The sequence below is a fragment of the Macrosteles quadrilineatus genome, unplaced genomic scaffold, assembly GCF_028750875.1.
Source record: "Macrosteles quadrilineatus isolate MER2022 unplaced genomic scaffold, UCM_ALF_1.0 Scaffold_5__1_contigs__length_97177068, whole genome shotgun sequence".
NCBI classification, from domain to species: Eukaryota; Metazoa; Arthropoda; class Insecta; order Hemiptera; family Cicadellidae; genus Macrosteles; species Macrosteles quadrilineatus.
This window is the reverse complement of record NW_026542598.1, coordinates 16458993-16479927: the sequence shown is the minus strand read 5'-3', so window position 1 is coordinate 16479927 and position 20935 is coordinate 16458993. Positions and strand designations below refer to the sequence as shown.

Sequence of the window (20935 nt, the reverse complement as noted above, 5' to 3'; positions counted from 1 at the left end):
CATAAATGTAAAAGAAATAATAGTGCTGCACCCTGTTGGTAATCCTTGTAACTTTAATGCTATTGAACATCACAGAACAGAACCAACTTGTTTAATTGAAACAGCTGTTAAGATTCATTAATTCCATTTCTCATAAGGTTAACATGGGAAACTCCAGAGCCACTGGGGCGGAGCCCGGAAGGATTTTTGAAATAAGAATATGCCTATATGTTAATCGGGAATGTGAGCTATCATCATGCCAAATTTCAGCCCAATCCGACCAGTATTTTTCGCGTTCACTTGTCACAAACATACATCCATCCATACATCCATACATCTAAACTTTCTCATTTATAATATTAGTAGGATTTCATTCTTTTTAGAGCATTTTGAAGTCGGTCGTATTTTTTTACAAAAATAAATTATTTCATGATTTTTAGTGACTGTATAATTTTTTATATATTAATTACTTGAAGGTTTTTGATAAGCAAAACTGCTTGAAACAATCAAAAGTGCCACAGAACAATCATTATTTTTAAACTGCTTGAGTCACCTGTTCAGTTTACATAATCAATGGGTATAAAAATTAACAGTTTTTGATTTTCCTTTAAAAAAAAACAAAGAGTTGTTCATTACATTAGGCCTAATGAAAAAAGAATGTCTTTCCTAGAGACATTGAAATGCCAGACATCGTGTCCTGCAATTGGTGTACTTCTACATTATAAAACGAAATATAGTAATGTCTCAAGCCTTTTGGAACAATAAGAAAGTTATTCCTCAGCCACCAGCACTAAAAAATCTCTTAAAAGTAGAAAATTGGTTGTTATCACGTATATTAGGTACCTTTGAAAAATACGTGTATGAAAGATTGATTCAGCTAAAAGTGGTTTAAGGGGTAGGTGGTTTTGTTTGCTCAAGATGTAGTCGAAATTGCAAATCAGCTTCCCATTTCCGAAGCAGGCATAATATTATTGACAGTGAAGAATATTAATAAACATTCCACATCTTCAAATGCATGTTTAGTAATAAAAATATTCAAAACTTTTAAGACGATTGACGATTATGTAATCTCACACCTCTTATGTCTTTTAAGGAATAATTGCAGCTAATTTATATTTCGACCTCTTTTACGAATGCTTTGGTTTTCACAATAGACCTTAAATTGTCAATATCATACACTATGTTATTCACTATGTTTTTATAAGTCAGAACATTCAATACTCAAAACAGAATCATACACAAATCAGGTCAAACGTTTAAATACCTTTTTTATAGTAACCAAAACAAGATGCATTTTTTCAATGCAACTTATTTAGGCTCCATGGCAAGAAATAGTTTATTAATCAATATGAAGCAACTGTTTCATGAAGAAACTGTCTGTAGCTTCATTTAAAAGGTTTTAACTAACAGCTGTAGGAATGTTATTATTATTTATTGCCTTCTCTGCACAAATGTAAACAATCTGCACAAATGTAAACAAAATGAATGTTGAATATTTAAGGTTTTCAGAATTTTTCACCGAAACAAATATTATACTTAAACATAATATATAAGGTACCAAATAGAAGCTCTCCTGGTTATTTTGGTGGTGGAACCACACTGATCGGTAAAAGAATCACAGAGAAATTGGTGAACATACATAGAAAAAAAAACATCGCCACAAACAAATTGAGAACCTCCTCCTTTTGTTGGTAGTGGGGAAGTCGGTTAAAAAGTAAGCTTAACGGATTGAACTGTAAATTTCGCTCAGTGCCAGAACGTTGTTTTAAACCAACATTGAAATTGACAATGATAGATTAATCTGCATGACCAGAGGCGCCATCTCTGCTTCCACAAATATTGCTTTAATTGAGCGAATTCGCAAATCAGCGCTATCTGACCAAGAGAGGGAAATTCGCTGGTAGGAAGAGGGGGTTGTTTATATCCAGAAATATTTTTGACCTTTTAGTAAGCCTTTTGTGGTAATAGTTTCACTATTTTAATCAACTTGGGCAATCAATTTAGTATAAGTCCCGCCTTTTATACTCAAGTTATATCTGGTGGCCAACGTAGCAAAGTTGTTTCCTATATTATTGTAGAGAAAAAAAAATGTACAAAATATCTTTTTGTTTTATCATGATCAAATTTCAAATACTCCCTTGGCTGTACAAAAATCAAAATAATTATTTGTTTGTGTAGTATTAGTTTGGATATAATATGAAATTAATAATTCTAATAACACATAGTTATACATAATACTATTGAATACTTAAGTAATTATTCAATACAAACATATATATATAATCAAAAATACATCAATAATTTGACATAAGTAATAAAATGAAGTGGTGACCATACAAAGTAGGTATTTTCAATGATACCTCTGGAAAATTCTTAGTCTACAGTTATGCTGTGATACAGTTTTGCCCCCCCCCCCCCAAATTATTTATTGTGTGTTTCCACAATGTCCTGGAACCACCTGATGATTCTTCAGAACACAGAGTTCTTTTAAACTTAGTTATTTTCGATGGATGAAAGCTTAAACATTATTTTCCTGTAGGTCAAAAGTAGTAATTATATAAACATTGTTTTGACATTTTTTATAACTAGTTCATTTCAAATAACTGAATATATTAATTTGATTAATCTTTTAATTCCAAAACCTCAATAGTAGCCTTATATTCTCTAACTAAGGAGCTTGTTTCAATTTTTTTTTTATTATTATTAATGTTATCCAACCTTTTAAGAAAAAGACTCTAAAGGAAAATTAGAGCTTTTCAACGATTGAAAATGGGAACTATTTAGAATTTATTTTAATTGCTCAACAAATCAAAAATGCAGTATATTTTTTATAGGATGGTTAAAAATTTTATGGATTTCAAAAAAAATTTCAATTATTGACTAATATATTTTAATAATAAATAATATGTAGATACTTAAATTAGCCACTAAAGAAAGTTGAAAGTTAACATTTATTGTCTCTAACATTTATTGTCTCCCACTACTAGGTAATCTACGCTACACTACGAAATCTAGTCGTCTTACGTTTTGATAAAAAAAAACAAAAAAAACAATAAACACTTTTATTTTAGTTCATGAGGCTATGAAATAGTGATTATCACGATGTCGGACAATACATTGTTTTCATTCACTCTATATAAATTCTTCGGTAGAGTTTTTTTTTAGTTTTGGTTAGAACTACAAAACACGAGTACCACGATCACTAGAAAAATGCCGTACTGAATACGAAACCTCTTCAGATTTCATGTTCTGAAGTAAAATTATAAATGACAGTTTTAAAACTGTGTCTTACAGAACCTAGAGTAAAATATCTAAACCAAAAGACATTTTTGACATTAATTGCATAGTACTGATAGTTTTTAAAGTGTTTTAGTACTGAGCAAATGCATACATATGGTTACTGTAGACTCCAAACTGTTGATGTACATTTCAGCTTAGTTCCTTGCACATGCTAAACATGTACTTGGTCCAATGTTTGTAAACTAACTTGGCAGAAATTTACATTCTAAATGTGGTGTTTATCTTTTATCGCTTTAAATATGCTTGTACTAAAGTCATCATATTGCAAATTGGCTTATGCCGTAATATACGAATAAAATGTAAATGAAAATAAAACTGCATCCTATAATATGTTGTATTTCTCATAACGCTTGGTTCTTTAATTTATATTATTTCCACGTAACCAAAATATTATAGAGGCGGTCTTATTTTAGAGGGAAACATTGATTATTATTTATTTTTAAATTACTTAGAGCTCCTCAAAAATGAATAGCGTATTAACTCACTTTGCATCGTTTTAAACAGAGTATTGCATTTGTATTGCAAATAGAAGGCCTAGGCTATACAAGTTTTATTTTTTTAAGCAGCCATGCTGCCAATTATTGTATTTAATGACAATACCCTTATAAGTGATTAGAGAAATATAATTTAACCTAATAAGACGTGCTTCACTATGCATATTATGGTTGTGTAATGTATTTTTTCTGAATCGTCAATTATATGACTGATACAAAATTATTTAAACATCTGGAGACAATCAAGCATAAGTACGTATTGCATATAGTAATGCTAATTATTGTGACAACATTATTAGATAATTATTTAAATACTAATTCTATAAACATAAATTTTACAAATAAAACAAAATTAAAGACTACATTGCCAACTAGTATTAATATATACGTCACCTATTAGTTTGATGTATAGGTTCCAATCTGTCACTCAAAAACTAAAAAAAAACTCCACAGCACTCCACACAACACTAGTTTATATTTCACCTCGTCAACCAACAACAATTCAATCACAATTATTTTTCACACACACTTGGCAAACACACACACAAATACATAAACGCGCACCGCGTTCGCACTTTTCGACGTAGGCGCAATACATTGAAAGGCGCGCAATGGACTAACAAAACCTAACCTGGGACACGCGGTGTGGGTGGCAAGGGGCCAGGGGGGTTAGAAAGGGAAGGGGGTTTCATTCATCTCCTCTCATAATGAAATATCCCCCCCCCCCCCACTCACTTGTGGACATTACATATTTAAATCTTCCATGCCTCAATTGCCCTTGCAAAGCGTGCATTTTTCACATTGTCTGCCTTACACTTCACTGACTTATCTGCTTATATTGCCTTGCATTACTTTTAAAGGGTGCTGAGTATTTACTAATGCTAGATTTTATGTAGTATGAAGAATATTTATTGATTTATGCATGAATATATGGAAAATACATTTATATACTTCGACTTTTTAACACAGTAAAATGTTAAATTAAGTTACAGTGCAAAGAATTTAAAAGATGTTAGTAACTCATAGAGACCGTATGAATTTGTAAAATGTCCAGGGATAAAAAAATACATTTAAATTGATTTTTATAAAGTGTTGTTCATTAACAACCAACATATTTCCCTTACAAAATGGTTTTATATATTAATTGTCTTACCTTAGTTATTCTAACACCCTCTTGACGCCCCTGGGCTAGAGTTTTATTGAAGGACTTCTGTCCTGGAAGCCAAAGTTCAAACTACTCCAACGACATTTCTTGGAGCCCAGTTTATGTTGTATGTTCTCATATCAATTGGAAAAAGCACCAAATTTTTTTAAGAACTACAAGGCAAGAAAGCCTGTCTATTACTTGGAAATTTTCCTCCTCGAATGAATTATTCAATTCAGGTTATAGTTTGAATACAACATAATACCCCTATTGTAGCAAACCTGCAGACTAAGCGAATTTCCATTTGCCAAGTTGGATTTTTGCTCAAAATGTCCTTAAAAATGTAGAATTCCCTATTGATTTTTTTTTTTTCTTTTAAAGATCCTAATACTTAAAAATTGTATAGCTCAATATAAAATTTAAGTTGCCAAATTTGATCAAAATGTATCCGTCAACAACTATGACTACAACAGTTTATGTGTCTTGTTATACGTATGAATTACATGGTAATTTACAGTTTACGAAATTTTCTCCAGAACCATTAAGAGAACATCAACGCTATAGTGCTATAAATTAATTATTTTTTTAAGCTAAAAATTGAGTAATAATAAATAAAAAAAATTTAAAATTGTATGTTTTTAGAGTCTAAAATGGGGAAAATCTATTTTAAGTTGTAAAATCCCCATAAAACCCGGCCCGCAAAATCCAATCATGATAGTTCGCAATCTCGTTAGAATACACCTAGGTTTATACGTTTGTACAAAATTTTGCTAAAATCGGATGATTTCCACTCGAGTTATGGTTTTAACAGGCTCAGGTATATAAATATGCATATGGATGTTGTGTGTGGTGCTTTTGGCCTCTGGGGACCTCATAATGAAAATAAGATTAGAAAGCTGATTATAGATTAATTATTTTTTAAATTCAAAAGTTTTTGAAATTTTGAATGTGTCATTTTCCATATAAAAAAGAGCCAATTTCACTCATAGTAATGAAAACCACCATTAAAAATTCAAAAGTCTTTGATATTCAAAATGAATCAATTTGTTTATAAGGTATAATATTACTTTTTAAATCAATGAACCACTGTAATAAAGGATGTGTCTATAAAGATCGACAGAATATAACTTCTAATCTAACGCAAAATAATAATGTTCATAATTTATAGTACTATTTTTTTATAAAAGGGCATAGGATACAGAATTAATTGAATACATCACATATACAAATTGTAAATTAAATTCAGCTATTATTATTATTAAAACTTAAGTGCAATTCATTTCACAGCAACCTATATATTTCATTCGGGAGTAAAAGTCAATTTCAAGAACAGAGAAACTTTGATATTAAAACAAGTTTGCAAGAAATCCTTAAGGATTCTCTTGGGAGATAAGTATTCGGTAACTTTTAATTACGTTATCTTCTTAAGGAAATACTGGTCATTATTTGTAATATTCGAATTATTTAATCTTAAAGTTAAGTATTATCATCAAATATTACAGTTATACAGGGTGAATTTTAAATGAGTTCCCCCCCTCCTTTTTTCTACATTTCATAAGATATCAACTTCGGACCACGTCAGATCATTGTAGTGTAGTAAGTACTTCATTTTGACTGGATAAACATTTTTGGCCGCCATCTTGGATCCGCCATATTGGATACAAATTTTTTTTGTCAAATCTAAAGGTAGGGTTGTGACCCATTGTTTCAAACTAGAATTTTACGCTGATTACACTGCCGCAATTAGTTTTAAAAAATCTTGATCCGTTCTAAAGTTATGAGGACTTTTTATAACTTTATTTTTAGCCCATTTTAACATTGTGCATTTACAAACTAAGACCATAATCTCAAAATAGTGCTAGATAAAGATAAGTATACACCACCATTCATTGTCGACCTATTATCACTTGGTTATGACGGATTAATTTTTTTTCGGCCGCCATCTTGGATCTGCCATTTTGAGATGTGATAAATTAATTTAAATATGAAGATGGTGTTGTGACCCATCATTTTGAACTACTTTTTTATGCTGAACTCAATGCCGCAATCCGTTTTTGTTTCTCAGGCTTTCTTGATGAAATATTAAAATTATCTTACTTACATTTCCAATATTTCAAAAAACAAATATGAAATTGCAAAACGGATTGCGGCATTAAATTCAGCATAAAAAAGTAAACTGAAATGATGGGTCACAACACCACCTTCATATTTAAACTAATTTATCACATTTCAAAATGGCAGATCCAAGATGGCGGCCAAAAAAATACATCCGTCATAACCAAGTGATAATATGTCGACAATGAATGGTGGTGTATACTTATCTTTATCTAGCACTATTTTGAGATTATGGTCTTAGTTTGTAAATGCACAATGTCAAAATGGGCTAAAAATAAAGTTATAAAAAGTCCTCATAAGTTTAGAACGGATCAAGATTTTTTAAACTAATTGCGGCAGTGTAATCAGCGTAAAATTCTAGTTTGAAACAATGAGTCACAACCCTACCTTTAGATTTGAAAAAAAAAATTGTATCCAATATGGCGGATCCAAGATGGCGGCCAAAAATGTTTATTCAGTCAAAATGAAGTACTTACTACACTACAATGATCTGACGTGGTCCGAAGTTGATATCTTGAGAAATGTAGAAAAAAGTAGGGGGGGAACTCATTTAAAATTCACCCTGTATATTTGGCCGTGTTGGAATAATGTCAGTGGCGGTTCTAGGACCTTGTTAAGGGGGGAGCTTCCGGGGGGTTTGGGGGGTGTGGAGCACCTACCAATTAGGCAGGGGGGTCCGGGGGTCCTCCCCCGGGAAAATTTGGAATTTTCAAAGCCGTTTGGTGACTTTCTAAAGCCATTTTTAACACCTTAAACCGTGCCCAACTGTTCAAAAACTCCCATTTCACCTGTTGTTTCTCATGAACAAATAGACATTACAAAAATTAAACTATGACGATTTCATTCATGAACTTCAAAACGCACTGTAGACTACGGCCATATTACAGACAATGGAATAAACCTCCATACTTAAATGGAATAAATTAAAGTATTATATTGTCTGTGGCCATATATATACTCCTAAAAGCCGTTGGGTGACTTTCTACGGCCAGTTTTAACGTCTAGAACTGTGTGCAAAACCTCCCATTTCCCCATTTATTTGTCATGAATATGTAGACATTTTCAAAACTAACTGACGATTGCATTCATATATCTCAAAACATATTGTAGGCTACGGCCATATCCTCCTAAAAGCTGTGTACTGATTTTCCAAAGGCATTATTTATGTCTATAATATCTGTGTAGTGTGTCCAACTGTCCATAAATCTCCCATTTCATCTGTCATTTGTCCTTGTCATAAGTAAGTGTAGACATTTTAAAAATCTAACTAGGCCTATGACGAGCTTGCATTCATGAATTTCAAAACATAGGCCTACTGTAGACAACGAAGCCAAATCTCCTAAAACAGTTTGGTGACTTTATTAAGCCATTTCTAACGGCTAAAACTGTACCCAATTGTCCTAAAACCTTCCATTTCACCTGTTATATGTCATGCAAGCAAGTAGACACGTTTTTTAACCTTACGTTTTTCTCCATTTCATAGATCTGTCACAATATTATCGAATTCAGTAATAGTATTGACTATTTCAACTTTAACACTAGTGTTTACATATAGTCAATGGTAATTAATAGGCTACTGGTGCTACAGCCAATTGCTGATTGATGCCTGTGTAAAGTTAGTGGCTAGCAGACAATTTGACAACTGCTATGATGAAACATCAGGAAATCAGCCCTGTCCTCGCTTGCGCGCTCGGCGCTCGCTAGCCATTGCCCTAGCATATCAACAGCTGACTGCTGTAACAATTGGATGCGTACAACTTTCCATAACTAGCGTTTATTCGATCGAGGTGCTATTGTCCACAAAGTTTATCTATGTGGAACTTAATATTACTCCTGCCATCGCTTATTAAGTTTAATACAATTTACATTGATGTCTGTTTTATGACATTGCGTGTTTTAAGGACGAAATGTACGTTTAAATTTATTTTTCCAGGGTCCAAGGGGGGGGGGCTTTAGCCCCTATAGCCCCCCCCTTGGAACCGCCACTGAATAATGTTGTTAAAGACTGAAAGGTCTTAGCAAACATAATGTATAACACTGCACAGAAAGAACAAATCTCAGCTATCATGGTCCTCATATCCTGATTTGACATACTAATTTCCTGCATATGGAAACAGCATCCCTAAGGAGGGCAAGGCAACTATTAAAACAATTCAAAATTCTGGGGTAAAGTTCTTTTTTAGCTTTAAAACACTTTGATTACGTGTCCGTTTTGAGATGCGGCAACGCTTATACCGATGGACAACTTGCAAGGAACTGGCCAGTTGCTTGGCCCAAGAACTTTCTCAAGGTATGAAAACCTATGTACCTCAGTGAGGAGCTCAATTTTAACAGGAATATTTCTATTCGCACCACTCACTTTTGGCCGCAGGCTTCACCCTCCAGAAGTAAGGATTGCTATTTAAAATATGTCTTCTTTTTTTGGCTTGCAATTTCATAATGGTCTCCCACAGGAGATTATGAGCGGTAAACCCTATAGATCATTCAGGGCCACAAATGAAAATAAAATAAGATGCCTAATTGTTGTAACTTGTAATTTTCGTACGTTATATGTGCAAATACTCGTATATCATAAAGAAATATTACCCTGTCGGAAATGTCTGCAATTTTTTGATTAAATATACTCCTTTCAATATTTTAGAACCACTACAAACAAAATATTAATTTTAGAAAAACTACATCCAATCAACTTTTTACGAGAATTTCCATAACCAATAAGCATTCCGGGTGACCAAAGATATAGTCACAAATCTTGTCATGCAAGTAGTTGAATGTATTTAAATTTAGTGGTGGGATTAGAAATGCCTTTACGTGTATTAAAGGTAAAAGGCAAAATATCATCTCTAAAACAGTTACATTTCGAATCTAATCTGTAAACCTCTAAACTAAAGTCATAAACTTTCAAATAAAATAGCATAAAGAGCCAAACAGGTTTTAAACTTTAAAATAACTCCAGTATCCATAGAGAAAAGCAACTTTCTTGAAATCCCTCAATCAATCAACGGCAAAAACAATTTGTTAATACTAGAAGCGGAATACACAAACACACTCATTGCTGTCACAAGCTATATATCACTTTAGAGCTTAAAATGCAGGTACTTTTTATACACTTTATCTTTGACAGTTTTTAACAGGACATATACAACGATTTATTAAGCATGTTGTGGCGCTCTTCTTATTTATAAGGTTTTATGGATTCGACTGAAACAAACTTTACTTATATTCGTAAATAATTCTTCAACGCAGATTTGAAAAGAATAATTAAAAATATTACTTTGGATAGCAGTTGAAAAATAAAATGTCAATTATATACATACGTGATATGGATTTGACTGTAACGAACTTTACTTATTCGTAAATAACTCTTCAACGCAGATTTCAAAAGAATAATTAAAAATATTACTTTGGATAGCAGTTGAAAAATAAAATTTCAATTGATGTCAGGGATTTTTTTTTTTTAAGTCTACAATTGGTTGTTTTTGTGAGGAGAAGTGAGATATAACTATCCAAATTGCGTATTTATATCGCAATCAATTTGAATGCATTCTTCCTTAACATCTTTAACACTGACTACCAAAAGCTCCATATTATTTGGGTCATGTCTTAGGATTCTTTAAATTATATTAAAGTATAGCTAGAATTATTTTTTTTTATTTGACTCGAATAGTCAAATAATGTTAATATTTTTTTAAACTATTTAAAAAAGAAAAAAACTCTTTTAAACTAAGTTGCTACACCGTCACGGTTTTGACCACTTGGTCGCAAGATGAAACTAACCAGATGTTTAAACAGAGTGGTAGAAGTTGTAGAGAGGGGTTGGTCGTCATGGTTAAACATTAATTAGACTAGGCTCAGTCCTGGCTGTTCCTTCAACCACCTACCAACTTTTGGTTTCCTTTTTAATAATATACTAAGTAAAACCCGTCGATATCGACAGTTACTGTTGAGGTTTCAAGCAAAATTTAACTATTAAGCAAGCATTTAACTATATTAATCAAGGATAAATAAATTAATTTTTGAACAATTTGCGTTGTTCGTGATTCTGCAGCGTACTTTAGGTAAGTCTGATTTTAATAATCAATAATTGAAATAAATGCTGGTATTTCACTGAATTTTCTTAGATAAAAACATATAGGATAACGTAATTAGAATGGAGTTAATATATATCCAAAGTTAAATTCCATATCCGAGAGATAATTCAATTTATGTTCTTGGATTGAGTAATACCTTGACGATCAGTACCTATCTTGAACTTTACTGATACAAACACAATATGTCAAATGAGAGACTTTATGTCTAGGAGGGAATAAATACCAAGACATATAAAATAACTGAAATAAAAAATGGAGTTACGTATTATTAAGTTGAGACACATTTAATTTAAGACCAAGATTTTGAAATTCAATGTGGTAGAAGAGCCAAACGAACTTGGAAAAGAACAACTAAATTTAACATGTACAGGGAGGAAGTTGATTTTGAGCACAACTCGAAAAGACGTCAGATAAATAAATGCGGATGCTTGATGGCAAACCTGTGCGGTTATACTTTTAATTTAGGACCAACATTATGAAAATCGACTGGGTAGAAGAGCCAACCTGACTCGGAAAAGAAAAACTAATAATTTTTAATATATAGATACACAGGGTAAACAACTTACTGTGCCACCATTGGTATCTTAGAAACTATTATATTTATAGAAAAGAGTAAATATAAAACTTCAACTATTTTTTAATAAATATAAAATATGAATTCCGTTTTTTAACGAACTGCCCTTTTCTAACATGGTGGCTAAGTTTGGAATTTCTTTTAACGCATTATTGTATTTTATGGTTGTTTTAGAATGTAAATTTGATTTAAACACATTTACATACGTGAAACATTTTCTTTATAGTTACTCGTGTTACACCTGAGGAGAAAGTTGCTTACAGTGTAAATCCTACATCAACATCCTGTAGCTCCTAAGGGAGTACGTTTGGAGAGGAAACTCAAAGAATACAAGTCTATAATTGCATATACATTCCATAAAAAACAGACATTAAACATACTGTACTCATTTAACTGTTTGAAAAGTTAAAATCATTTTTAATAATATTTAACTAATAACAATATAACAAATAACTATAACTATCTGTATTCTGAATTTTTTTTACTATTAGGAATATTTCTACATGGTGTGTCTAAACTATTACCATAGTTTTTTTAGTTTATTACGTTACTAGCTAGTCCCGAAATTAGGTGTTTACCATACAAGTGCGGTAAACATATTTTGAGTGACCTACGATATTTTTCGCAATTACCAAGTACTTAACGATAGAAAAACTGTCAAAATTGGAATCAAACCACTTTCTGACTTTAGAATATTAAATGATTTTATATCAAACTTTGCGTCTGATTTTATGTTTAGAATTAAGTTTGTTGCGAACAATTAAAATTTATGAGTGAGGAAAATTGTATAGGAACATAATTATTCTAAGTTATAAGTTCGGTAACATTCAAGTGAACAAGCGCGTATTTATACTATAGGCCTACCACAGTACCAAATTTGTTTTTATGTCAAGATTTTTTACGCTATTATTAAGTAATATCTGCAAAAAGTTTATTTGATATGATTTTTTTTTATTTTAATAGGCCTATCTTGTTTTATGTTTGTAAAATATCTCATGTGTTCAATATTCTGTTCAAGTTTAGCACATATAATTTGTATCAACAAAACAATGTTGTTGATAAATAATATTTTAATTCTATGCAGTTATATTCAAATCAAAAATTTTGTCTGAATTTGGAGTGACATTGCTATACATTAGAGAGTAACACAATCCTCTCATTCTGACATACATATTGTAAGCTCATATAAAATCCTTTCAGTAACTCTAGTCAGAAAATATAAAGGGAATAATTAAATAAAACTGCCTGAAGCCTTTCTCGGTTATAAAATATTTCACAGATGAATCATATTAACACGTTGACTGCGCGCGCCGACTTTACAGGCGCTCCCCAGTGGCGGGCGAAGCCCCGGCGCGCAACCGAATCAGCGAACGCAATTGGCATTCAAATATTTCAGTCTGACGAATCACAAAAGAGCAGTGGTGACTGTGCTGCGTTACCCCGAGAGTGGATGTAGTTCATTGAAACACCCAGAGGTAGCAGCACTGCACGGATCCGTATCCAGTGTCTTTGTTATGTGGGTTGAAGAGAAAAAATCCCCGAAACCGGGACAAAAGCATTGCCAGACAGGACTTTACGGGAAATTTTAGTACCAACCTACACCAAAGTAAAGCTCGCATTCTAAGCTGGCAGGCTAGCAACAATTATAACGTCTCCGTCTGAGGCTAAGCTCACACTGACTCCATATATTTCTGTTGGTCTGGTGCCGACTTTAGTCGGCGCGCGCCACCTGAGAGCGCTGGCGACGCCGACTAAAGTCGGCACGCGCGGTCAACGTGTTAAATCAAAGATTCTGTGGATAATGTAAACAAAACTTCATACACATTGTACCTGTACTTGGCAGATAAACGAACATAAAATGCAACTGGCCATTTCATAAGTATTTGGTATTATGGAATAATGAGTGGTTCAGTATTTTATTTACCACGTCAAGGTTCTTTTCTTGAAACTACTACATTGTCCCTACTGCTTGTCAGTGTTTTAAAATTTCTAGGAAGGCCATCATAAATAAATAAATATTTATCCTTGAGCTTTGGAAGTGAAACTTTTGCTCTATAGTGGGTTTTTGTGAGATCTCATCACAGTTCCGCACTTCTCTGCTCAGGTACTCCTTGAGTGAAAAAAAATCTGTAAATATATAGTAGTTAATTATTATTTCATAAAGATCTATTGAACATGCAACAGCATTACGAACAGTTAATTTGGTTTGCAAATAAGTTAACTATATACAGGTAGCGGCAAAAAACAATCTTTTTTATATTATGCAGCGCACTGTTCAGCAAAAGCTCGTCTGAGAGTGGCGGGGTTAGGCTCGTTGGAACAGTGGTCACCTGAGTAAAGCGCGTTTGTTATGGAGTGAAATTTAAAAAGTAAGATTCAGTCATTGGAACTTTCCATCAGTCAGTGGCAGTTCCATGCATTCTTAATTAGGGCGGCGTGGATTCCGTCAAGTAGCACAACTATGTGGTAGGTTACCAACTTTAGAACAACGGTTTTTGCATTCAAAAAGAAGCTGACAAGCCGTCCAAAGCAGATCGGACGCCAACCTGCAGACTAAGCCAATTCCAATTTGCCAGAATTTATTTTAAATAGAATCTAGCCATATAAAAATCCTAAAGTACCCATGAACCTTTGAGTAAACTAAGTCAAACCCCCATAAAACATATACTTAAAACGTTCGTCATGACGAGAAACCTTGTGCAAAACTAACCATTATTTCATAAATTGCCCTTTAAGGTCGTAATTCTTTTCTAAAAGGAACTTTCCATATAACTAATGTAAAAAATATGTCAGCTGTACTTATTTGTTTGTTATTCTTTCAATTTATTACCTTATTAAAATCAGGTGTGATTGTTTGTTCGTATTATTCTATTCTGTTTTGTTTGTTTCAGCTTAACTTAACTAATCAATAGTTTTTTAATACTTATGAAGTAAAACGGGGTGAAACCCATGGGTAACAGCTAGTTTAAATAAAACTACAGTACCTGTTGCTCGAATTCAAGCAATTGCAAAGTATAACAGCCATAATTTCCGATTACTATAAAATAGTCGACTCAAAGATTATGGAAATACTCACGATGTTCATAACCAATATAATCAACATTTCTTCTAAATATCTTATCATTTTTCAAAAGCTGATCTTGATACCAAACAATGAGAGTATGGGAAGGGCTAAAAACAACAAGAAAGAGTAAACATTGATAAAAATATATTACAAAAATTTCAGTTATAAATCTTAAAAGCTAAATTTTAGATATAAATAATTATTATTTGGTTTTATTAAAAACAACAAGAAACAATAAAAATAAGTGAGCGTTTTGATTAAGTAACAAAACCTTTTTAATATAAAGGCCCTACTGTACTTTCAAATGCAAAAGGTAAAGAATAAACAAATTATTAACATTCCTAAAAAATTGATGTACCAACTTGTATATGGTAAGACCTTATCATTTTGATCCCATGAAAAAAAATAAGCAATTCATTACACAACATTCAGTTAGTTACAAATAATTCACACTGATGTTCACAGTACCCACACAACTCTTATTACAGGAACGTGTTCTTGAATCTTTGCATGTACAATCATATATTTACATGTTTCACTTGAACATTATTGTAAAATAAGACTATACATTACCAAAATGTAAAACTACATGGCAAAATATCAGTATAAAATAAATAGTATAAATAATTCAAACTTTGGTTAAAATCATTTCATAAAAAAACTAAAATTGCTATAATATATACCTAAATTATTCACATATATACATAATTACAGCTATGTACATGCTAAATTACAAATAATACTAAGTAAAATTATGCGTAAATAACTAACAGTAGGCCTGTTGGTAAAATTGTGCTTTACTGTTGAAAACAATTGCTTTACTGTTTGATAGTAAATTACAGGTTAGAACTATTTTCTATTTAAGACTTTTTCCTGTGATTTATTTGAATTGAATTGTAAATTATGCAAATAAAAAAATATGCATCCTAAATATGACCCATATTTATTTGATACGGCACTGATTAGATTTAATTTAGTACAGAATGGCTAAATCCAATGTTTTGTAATAAAAAAAAGTATTTCAATTCTCTTGAACAATAAAGTAGACCTTCAATTATCTGAACTTCAGCTATCTGTATCCTCGATTATCTGAATCGTTTAACAGAAATAATTTATTAAATTGTGTAACACAAATAAGAATTGTTATTAAAGTCAGAAGCTGTGATTGGGGCCAAATTTAAAACCTCTCTTGTGGTCGAGTAGGCATCATCATCGTCTCCTGCAGTCATCGAAACATTGTCATCGTTTTTTGCTATAGCCGTCAAATCTTGCACATGCACTGTGGTCCTTTAGACATAATTATCGTCCCCCGTGGTCACAGAAACGTGTTTTTCTGTGACCGTAGCTTTAATATCTCCCTCTGTCTTATATACCTACATTGTCGTCTCCCACGGTCATAAGTCATAATCGTCCTCTTTGATCGCAGCATAAACGTAAATTTTTTTGTCACGGGATATTTGGAGACGCATCCTGCAATCGTAATAGTAAAAGCTTGGCCTATTTAAGAACTTTCTGCCAAATCAAGATTTTTTTTTATTCAATTAATTATAAAAATTTGTCATCATCTGAATGGGGTACAAATCCAATTGATTCGGATGATTGGAGTTCTACTTACTTAGCTTAGCATCTTTTGTGAAAGTGGTATGTTTAACTTAGGCAACATAACTCCCAGGGATTCCACACTAAAATTAAACATGTTCCTAATAGCAAATGGCACACTACCTTGTTCTTTTATAAAGTAACCTTTAGACACTACTTTTGAACATGGACTAAAAGAATACTGTTATGTTAATTAAATACATTGATGTCTGTTTTCTACATAATCTTAATATATAAATGTCTAAAATGTATCACTAAAGTAAACTAGGTATTGTGACTGTGCGTTCCTTAGACTTTTATAAGCAGTGAAGTATTGGATTTGATATTTTTCTTAAATATCTCTTGGTATTTTAATTTGACATTGATAGTTGGTTAATAGAGGACAAAATAACTTTAATTAAAAATCATGCAATTTTACTTGGCAATTTTTAAAATCTTTTAGCAACTGATGATTCTAACAATTTAAAAGGACAAATAAATTGATTTTGATTTAGGGAATTATCACTAATTTTGAGTTGTTTTTATCACGCATTGTGCCTTTTATGTAATATTTGATCAAACAGCTAAAAGTTATGATTATTTTCTAGGCTAGACATATTTTAAAACAACTGTAATTTTGACAATTTCTTAATCAATATTCAAGCTAATATTACAATTAATTCTAATAATAAGATTTGAGCGTGTAATTACTTTTCTTCATTGTCTTTTGGTTTTATAGGCTCAGTAAAAGCGTACTGGAGTTATGGTAATGTCTTTATCCTGGAAAGAGTAGACTAAGTTTTTTTGAACAAAGATAATAAAAACTTACCTAAGGAAAAGTTCTAGTGGGCCAGAGTACACAAAGAAAACAGATAACAGTGTATGTGTGTTTTCTATGTCTTCTGTCTGTACTAGGGGTAACTTGGACTTCTTCTCAGGTAAGCAAGCTGCTATCACTTTAAAATACAATATCTTAGCGTGGAGTCTTTCCATAAAGTAGACTAAATCAGACTTAATTGAGTAAGGGAAATCAATAAAAACTTCCAAACATCTCCTGACCCTGAGGCTACAGTCATATGTTGGTGGCAGTCTTATTGTAGGGAGGGGGAAGCCTGACGACCAGCTGGTGTGACGGATGTGTTTGTAGATTGTTGCGACTGAGCTGTGTAGAGTTAGTGCGGTCGCTGCTGGCCTGTGGTGGCGTGGACCCAGCCCACTGGCGCAGTCTGGCGTGTATCTCGGGGAAGTGTGGCCGGCGTAGCGGTGCCTCGTGCCAACACTCCATCATGAGCGAGTACATGCGCGACGGACAGTCCTCAGGACACGGCAGCAGCTGGCGACACCTGATCATGTCTATCACTTCCTGGTTACTGTATCCATAGTACGGCTGCAACAAGCACAAGTAGCTAGTGATAAATACGATATCAGTACAATCAGTATAAATTCAAAGATCACTAATGAAAAAAATTATAAAATAATATTTAGTCTCATGACAGGATAAATCCTAAAATACCAGGATCAGCTTTAAGTCTTGGGGTCGAGATTTAATCCTACGCTGATTTAAAAAAGTTGTATAAAGTTGGTTATAGTCTGTTAAAAAAATGTAAGCGGTTTGAGGGGAAGTTCCCCCCACTACTGTTTGCTTAATATATGTGTTGCAGCTGAACGACGTTTTGGCAAACTTCAGCTGTTGAGCTAGGCTATTATTTTAAAGGTAGGATCAAGTGGAGGAGATAGATTTCTTCCCCGATAACCACCTAAACTTTGCGTTTGTGAACGGAGTATAGTAGTTATACACAATCAACCCAAATACTATATTGACTGGTATGATAAAGCTAATAAGTATATCAAAGCTACAGTTATCTGGTTCTATCAATATGGTTGGTGGGGAAAATTTCATCAAACATCCAATGAATAAATCTAAAACGAAATAATTATTTCAAAACCACAATGATTTAAATCACTATTTCCATACCCATAATCATCTGACGGTTGAAGACAGTATATTATATCACAAAGAGAGACTGATAATTCTCCTTCCTTCACGCGTATGTGAACCTTAAAACTCTTCATAAACCTCAGTAGGTATCCAAAGAAGTTAAAATTAAAAGCGCAAAATCTTATCATGTGGATATCTTGTATCAATAGGATACATACCAAGACAAATATTGAAACATGTGAACCATTTAAATTTTAGTCTCTACATAGTTCTATCAGTTTAAAGTGTCAATTTACCTGAAGACCGTAACTGTATATCTCCCATAAGACAACACCATAACTCCAGACGTCGGACTCAGTGGTGAACTTGCCGTACAGTATGGACTCTGGAGGCATCCATCTCACAGGCAATAGTGACTTAGATTGAACCCTGAAATATTCACATTCCAATTGACTTTCTGTTATTTTCTTCACTTAAACAATCAAAAACAAAAAAGTAAGTTTTGTCCAGTAGTGCATTCATTTATTACATATTGCCAATAAGAGGAAGGTCAACGCTTTTCACAGTCGTCAGATATTAAGTAGAAATTTAAATTTTTTTTTAGATTTAAACTATTTAAGGTAAACCTAAATGTTTTCATTTTCATTTATTTTCTAGGTAAAAATTATGCTAACAATTCACAATGAATCTGAAAAAAAATTAGAACTTGTTGTTAAGAGTAGGCCTATTAAAAGCTATGGATTTAATTAATTATCCTGAATAAATGTAAACTAATCAGTAAAAATAGTGTTTAACATTGATTGTACGGTTCTTTTTTTTCAAATAGCTTCTACGACAGTATTTTTATAGATTAAACTATTAATTTCAGCTCATGTAAAAGTAAATTTTATGAAGTTTTATTTCAGACATCTTAATATTTTATCCTAGAATTTAATTTATTTTGCAAGTGTAGTAGCATTATTGTCACTTGCCTATAGTAGTCTGAAGAGTAAACATCTCTTGACAGTCCGAAATCAGAGATCTTAACGACTAGATTCTCCCCAACCAAACAGTTACGGGCAGCTAGATCTCTATGTACATAGTGGTGACTGCACAGGTACTCCATTCCTGGACAAGACGACAAATATTAGATAAAAAACTTGCAATTTACGGTTGTGAAGGGAGTTATCGGTTTAGGCATGGAAAATGTGCGTCAGGGTTTGAGGGAGATTGGAGGAGGTTGTAAACAGTTACACAATTTTGATTATGGTTTGCAGTTTGCACAGTCAGTCTCGTTTCAGGTAGTGAATAAACATGAGGTTTTTCAGCTACTTTTGCTCATTTTTTTAAAGCCTACTGTAAACCCTTCATTATACATTTTTGAATTGACAACCAATTTTAATACGGGTTGAGTCTTCCTCATAAAACATAAAACAACTAACAGAATGCAATTCATAGGCTACTTGGCGAGAGAATCAGTTTCCTTTGCATCCATCTCTGCCACTTAGCTAGTATAAAGAGACTAATTGTTACACAGGTTGAATACTAGTTGATGAATTGATGAGGGCCACTGGTGTTAGCGTTTAACTTTCTTAATGACGATATGAGCTCGTTGACGACCTTAATTCATGATATGCTCTTAAATGTAAGGAGAGTTTTTATCCAGTCAACCCAAAATGATCTATACAATTTGCATAGGAATCCTCAATTAAAAATTCTAGAGGTGTGCGGATAGTGAAATTTCATTTCGGATCGGATTCGGATCGGGTAGTTGAGGCTCGGTTCGGATCGGATCGGATATTGGGAGGTTCGGATTCGGATATTTTCGGATTCGGATAGTTCGGCGCGGTTAATAATAAGCTGCATATGTATTTTTAACCTACAAAACAATGTAAAGCTGTGTAAATAAACTTAAATGACGATTTTGAACTATAGAATTTCAAATTAGCCAAGTCCACAGTTTTCTCTCTCTTGAAAATCACAATTCACAACATTTATTTTCAAAAGTTGGTTGCTTGAATTAAGTACACTAGCAGCCGAAATCTTCACAAACACCTTAGCTCAGCAGGACTGGTGTCAAAAGTTTGGGCTTGTTTACTTGAGGTTATGATTTATCTTGTTTCCTGGTTCTCACAAGCCAAGGAGTTCGATCTCAAGTTTATTTTCACATTGTATTTCCTTACGTTTTTGGAACGGATTATTGGGCTTAAGTGGCATTTTGTGGGTTTGCCAAGTGTAGAATCACTAATGCACTAAATTGGCTCTAGCTCACGATTTGATGTTGGGCAATTAGACTTTATAACTGTGTAAAAGGTGTGTATCCCTGAATTTATAAATTGCATTCTACACATATTCACTGCCAAACATAATTCAGTAGAACCTTGATGAACCGAGAATTACACTAGCCTAGACATAACTTCATTACCCCAAGTAAAATACCAAGATAATCTTTATAATTGTATTTGAATCGTATAATCTTAGTTTGTTAAAAATGGATTGTATGTTCAACAATAATTGCAGTCCATTATTGTTAAGCAGTATGGTCCCAAATTATTGTTTTTTGATTTTGAAACATCACAGTTCATTTGACAAAATTATAATTGAAGCAGCCCAATGTCAAGTCACGCGCTTGTGCAATAGTTTGTTTACAAGCTTTCTCCAGACCACGGGGGAGGGGA

The 20935-nt window shown here is 32.8% G+C and overlaps 1 protein-coding gene across 1 annotated transcript in view; it reads right to left on the bottom strand.

The window, feature by feature from the left end:
- Window positions 1–14925: 14925 nt before the first annotated feature.
- The window catches only part of LOC128994202 (tyrosine-protein kinase transmembrane receptor Ror-like), a 119275-nt gene continuing 113265 nt past the window's right edge, over window positions 14926–20935 (bottom strand). The window contains exons 16-18 of the mRNA XM_054418581.1: window positions 19250–19385; window positions 18575–18707; window positions 14926–17726 (exon numbers count right to left, since the gene is read on the bottom strand). Of these exons, the coding sequence (XP_054274556.1) occupies window positions 17412–17726; window positions 18575–18707; window positions 19250–19385 (584 nt within the window). The 3' untranslated portion in view covers window positions 14926–17411. The remainder of the gene's footprint in view (window positions 17727–18574; window positions 18708–19249; window positions 19386–20935) is intronic.